Genomic DNA, 4212 nt, shown 5'->3' on the forward strand with positions numbered 1-4212 from the left:
CTGCCCGCCCCGCCCCGCACACTCACAAAGATGACCATGATGACGAAGGCGGCCAGGTAGGACGTGCGGGCCATCCACATGCTCACGAAGCGGTAGTGCTCGCCCGACACCACGTTCCGCAGGAAGCCTGGGAGGGGCGGGCGGGGGCGGGGGGGGCTGTGAGCACCATCGCCTATCACCCAGGACGCCCCAGTCCCCAGACCCAGTCCTGGACGCACCCTTGTTCTCCTCATTCTCTGCCAGGCCCTTCACGCTGGACATGAGAATGTCGTCGTAGCCCAGGAACTCAGCTAGCAACAGGCGGCTGAAACGGTCCCCGAAGCACTGGTCCCGCGTGGGGTCTGTGGGTGGCATGCGATGGGGGTGTGTCTGGTAAGGCCCCCGGTGGCCTGTCGCCCCACCGGAGCAGTGCCGGGACCATACATCTACAGGGGATGGAGCAGGGACGGCCCCCAGACCTCGGTTTCAAGTGCTCCTGGGTCACGCCTGCTCAGGCCCCCTCCCAGGTGACTCACCCAGGGTGACCACCATGACCGGGATGCTGAGCCGCTGCCGTGTGGCCTGCGACAGGCGCAAGAAGCCGTACTCCAGCGAGTACTCCACGATGTACTCATCTTGCGGCCACACTGTGGGCGGGGCGGGCATGACCTGTCAGTCGGAGGGACCCTGCCGAGCCGCCTGCCCACCTTCGGAGGGCCCCAGGGCACAGAGCGGGACCAGGCAGGAAAACCTGGGCCCAAACCCGTCTCCCTTAGCCCCATGTGCTCCTGACAGTGGGGTGGCGGCTCCCCAGGGGACCCCGTCTGGCGTCTTGGCAGCACGCACCTTTCGAGGGCGTCTCGGGGAAGGGGAACTCCTGGCTGTCGTTCAAGGGCTCGGGGCCCCCTGGCGGCTTGAACACCTTGGGCTCGATGTCCAGCTCAAACTGCAGGGCAGTGGGAGGTGGGGTGTCCAGCACTGGGGGCTTTGGCCCATGCCCGTCCCACTGCCTGAGAGGACACGCGCTCCTCCCTGGCCACTGTGCCCGAGCAGCCTCCACCTGCCACATCCCACCAACACCAGGCTCCTGGCTGTCTTCAGGTGGGGGTCACCGTCCACACCGGCCCCTGCCGACAGGACCCCGCCTCTGACTGCACCAGCGTGCCCTCCCTGTGGGCCCCTCATCCACCCCAGCCGAGCCTCCCGGGGCCCATCAGCACCCAGAGCGAGGCCAAGCCCCTGCAGGTGACAGTCCGCTCAGCCAGCTCACCTGGATGGAGCGGTTCCCCAGCATCTCCATGGTCAGCTCTTCCTCCTCCTCTTCTTCCTCCAGCTCCAGGCCGCGGGGGGCTGCGGCCAGGCCAGGGAAGCTGCTGCGGCCGGCAGCGCAGAACTGCAGGAAGACGGGCGCGCGGCTGGAGTTCCGCTGCACCTCCACGCGCAGCACGCCCTCCCGCGGCCAGTGGTCGCGCACGTGCTCCAGGCAGTTGATGGGCGAGCGGGAGAAGACCACGTGGATGTAGGCGAGGACGAAGAGCACGAACAGCGCCTGGGGCGGGGCGGTCGGGGAGGCCTGAGCTGCCGGGGGGCTCCTGAGCCCATGTGGGCCCCTCCCAGCAGCCCTGGGGGCATCCCGGTGCAAGGGCCTGGTCCTGTCCCGGCTGATCCGGGAGACCCTCTGGGGCACATATGAAACCCCCACCGTGGGAGAGGCCACCTGACAGGGGTCCTGCAGAGCACACGGCTACACCAATTGACTGCTCCCATCCTGGGAGGTCCAGCCCAGGTGCTGCCGCCCCGCACCACCTGCTGTCCCCAACGGGCCAGTCCAGCCACCTCATACTCTGCCTTGTCCTCAGAGGACCCCTGACCTCACTGGCTAAAAACAGCCTCCCTCGCCTGCCCGGCACCCTCTGCGCCCCTCCCTCGCTGGCAGGGCCAGCTGGAACTGCAGAGACGCAGCCAGCATGAGCACGCTGGGCCTGCGCGCCCCGCCTCTGAGCCGTGGTTTTCCCATCAGTAAAAGTGGGACAGCAAAGGTCTGACCTGAGTGGTTCTGTTCCCAGGGAACACTGGGCCAGGTCTGTGGACATCTGTGATTGTCTCGCCGGGAGTGCTCCTGGCATCAAGGGTGCAGGGCCAGCCCCCAGTGCCCAGGATGGTCCCCACAGAGAACCGCCAGCCTGATGTTAGAAGTGCCCACAGGGACCTTGCTCTACATCGTGACCCAGCCCCTTCCATTTGGCTGAAAGTATGTCTATGAGACCCTTTACCTGGGTCTATGTAATAAGGACACCGTCCTCCTCAAGGGCCCACCTCAACCGCTGGGGGTCTTACTTTTTGTGGGGACCCTGTTGGCTGAGTGTTGCCCGCCTAGACTAGACATTGGGTCCAGAGCATCACCCCTGCGAGTCCTACCTACTCCCCTCCTCCTTGAAGAAAGGGCCCAGCTGACCCAATGTGGCATCCGCTTTCCCAGAAAAGGTGGGTGTCAGGCAGCCGGTGACCCCAGTGGCTGCTCAGCCAGAGACCGGAGTGACCCCTCAGCTAGGCCAGCACGGCCTCCGGCCACTCCAGCTCCCACACCAAATGCCTGCTCTCCAGGACTAGCTCCCTGTGTGGTCCAAACCACAGCTTAAAAAGCCAGGATCATAGAGACACCAGCCCCATGCTCTGTTGTGGACATTGATGCAGGATGGTGGCGAGCTGCCCATGGGGGCCACCAGCACCCCACCCCTTCCATGCCCTGCCTGGAGCCCCGGCCGGTGGTGCCAACGCCAGCCGTGGGCCACCTGGCCTTCCCTCTGGAGTCTGCCTTGCAGACTGGGCCAAGACCACGTCGGTAAGGCACCCACATGCATCCTGGCCCGACCACAGGGTGGGACAAGGCCCTGCCTCTGAGCACACGGATGCGCGCCTGGATTCAGCCACACCTGAAGCTGCAGGCACCCACCTGACTCCCCAGCTGCCTGAGCACCAAAAGTGCCACAGAGGGATGAAGACGAGGGCATCGCTGAGAGCTCAACAGACAGATGTCGGAGCCCCTGGGCCCCCAGGTCTCAGTACAGACATAGACCAGAAGAGACTTGGGGCTCTGCCAGGGGAGGAGGGGGCTGGGGAGACAGCATGGAAGGCCAGACCAGTCTCCCACCAGCCAGCCTGCACCCCGGCCCCTCTCCCCAACTTGGCGTCTGGGGACCGCTGAGCTGGTGCTGGCAAGTCGTGAAGTCTGGGGACCCACAGCGGAGGCAGGAAGTTGGTCAAGTGGCTGACCTGCAACCCGCTCTCGACGCCCTGGGGCTGGCCGTCACCCCAAGCACCTCCTCCGCCAGCATCGGCCCCCTCCCTGCAGATGAGGGACCCGAGCAGCTGGGCGATGTCAGCACCCCAGGCCCTCCCTGGTGGGACTCTGATAGGAACCTAAAAGCTGTTTCTAAACCCTTCCTTCTGACCTGACAGGTGGCAGCTGGGACCACCCCTCTGCTCAGGAACCCAGAACCCTGGAGCCCCGCCAGCTCCTTTCTGGGCCCACACCTGAATGAGTCCCTATTCTTGGAGGGACCCAGGCCAACACCAGTCCTTCCTGAGTGGCACTCTGGGCTGAAAACTCTGCCACCCGAGGGAGGATGGGAAGGAGGCTCAAGTACGGGTTCTTGCTCTGGGTAGTAGCGCTGGCTGTGACTTTGCCACTAACCCTAGTGAGGTGACCTGAGTTAGGTCACATTCCCCCATGAGGCTCAGAGGAGGGAGCGCTGGGGTGGGGGCTGGTGGAAGGTCCCAAGGACGGGGAGAGCCCCAAGAAAAGAGGAAGCAGAAAGAGAGAGCTGAGTGGGAGTTCCTGGAGTCGGGATCACCGGCCACCTCAGGGGTGAGGTTCGTGCCTTCCGAGGGGGAAGTCACATATATGGGGGCGGGGGCTGGGGTGCAGCGCTTAAGGGGTGAATCTCCAAGAGATCACGCCGGGTCTAGACCTCCGGGTGGGAGGGGTTCGCTGTCCTGGGCGGGGTCGGGGTCAGAGGTCGCGGGCCAGAGGGGGAGCGTCCGGCCGCTGAGGTCAAGGGTCGGTGGTCGGGGCCGCGGTCACCTTGAGCAACACGAAGAACTCGAAGAGACGGCGGAAGGCGGGTGGGAAGAGCCGCGAGTAGGTCACAGCCATTTTGAAGAAGAGCAGGTGGAAGAGCCGGTCGCGCACGTTGATGAGCGGGTTGGGGTTGAGGTTAGGGGTGCGGGGCC

General features: G+C 65.1%; 1 protein-coding gene across 1 annotated transcript in view; it reads right to left on the bottom strand.

Moving 5' to 3' along the window:
- TMEM259 (transmembrane protein 259) overlaps positions 1-4207 on the bottom strand; it is a gene marked incomplete at its 5' end in the record, with an annotated part of 6267 nt that extends 2060 nt beyond the window's left edge. Inside the window, 6 exons of the mRNA XM_006904175.2 lie at positions 14-127; positions 219-341; positions 516-626; positions 826-925; positions 1250-1528; positions 4064-4207. Of these exons, the coding sequence (XP_006904237.1) occupies positions 14-127; positions 219-341; positions 516-626; positions 826-925; positions 1250-1528; positions 4064-4207 (871 nt within the window). The remainder of the gene's footprint in view (positions 1-13; positions 128-218; positions 342-515; positions 627-825; positions 926-1249; positions 1529-4063) is intronic.
- Between the last annotated feature and the right edge of the window lie 5 nt (positions 4208-4212).

The sequence above is a fragment of the Pteropus alecto genome, unplaced genomic scaffold, assembly GCF_000325575.1.
Source record: "Pteropus alecto unplaced genomic scaffold, ASM32557v1 scaffold30, whole genome shotgun sequence".
Classification (NCBI taxonomy): Eukaryota; Metazoa; Chordata; class Mammalia; order Chiroptera; family Pteropodidae; genus Pteropus; species Pteropus alecto.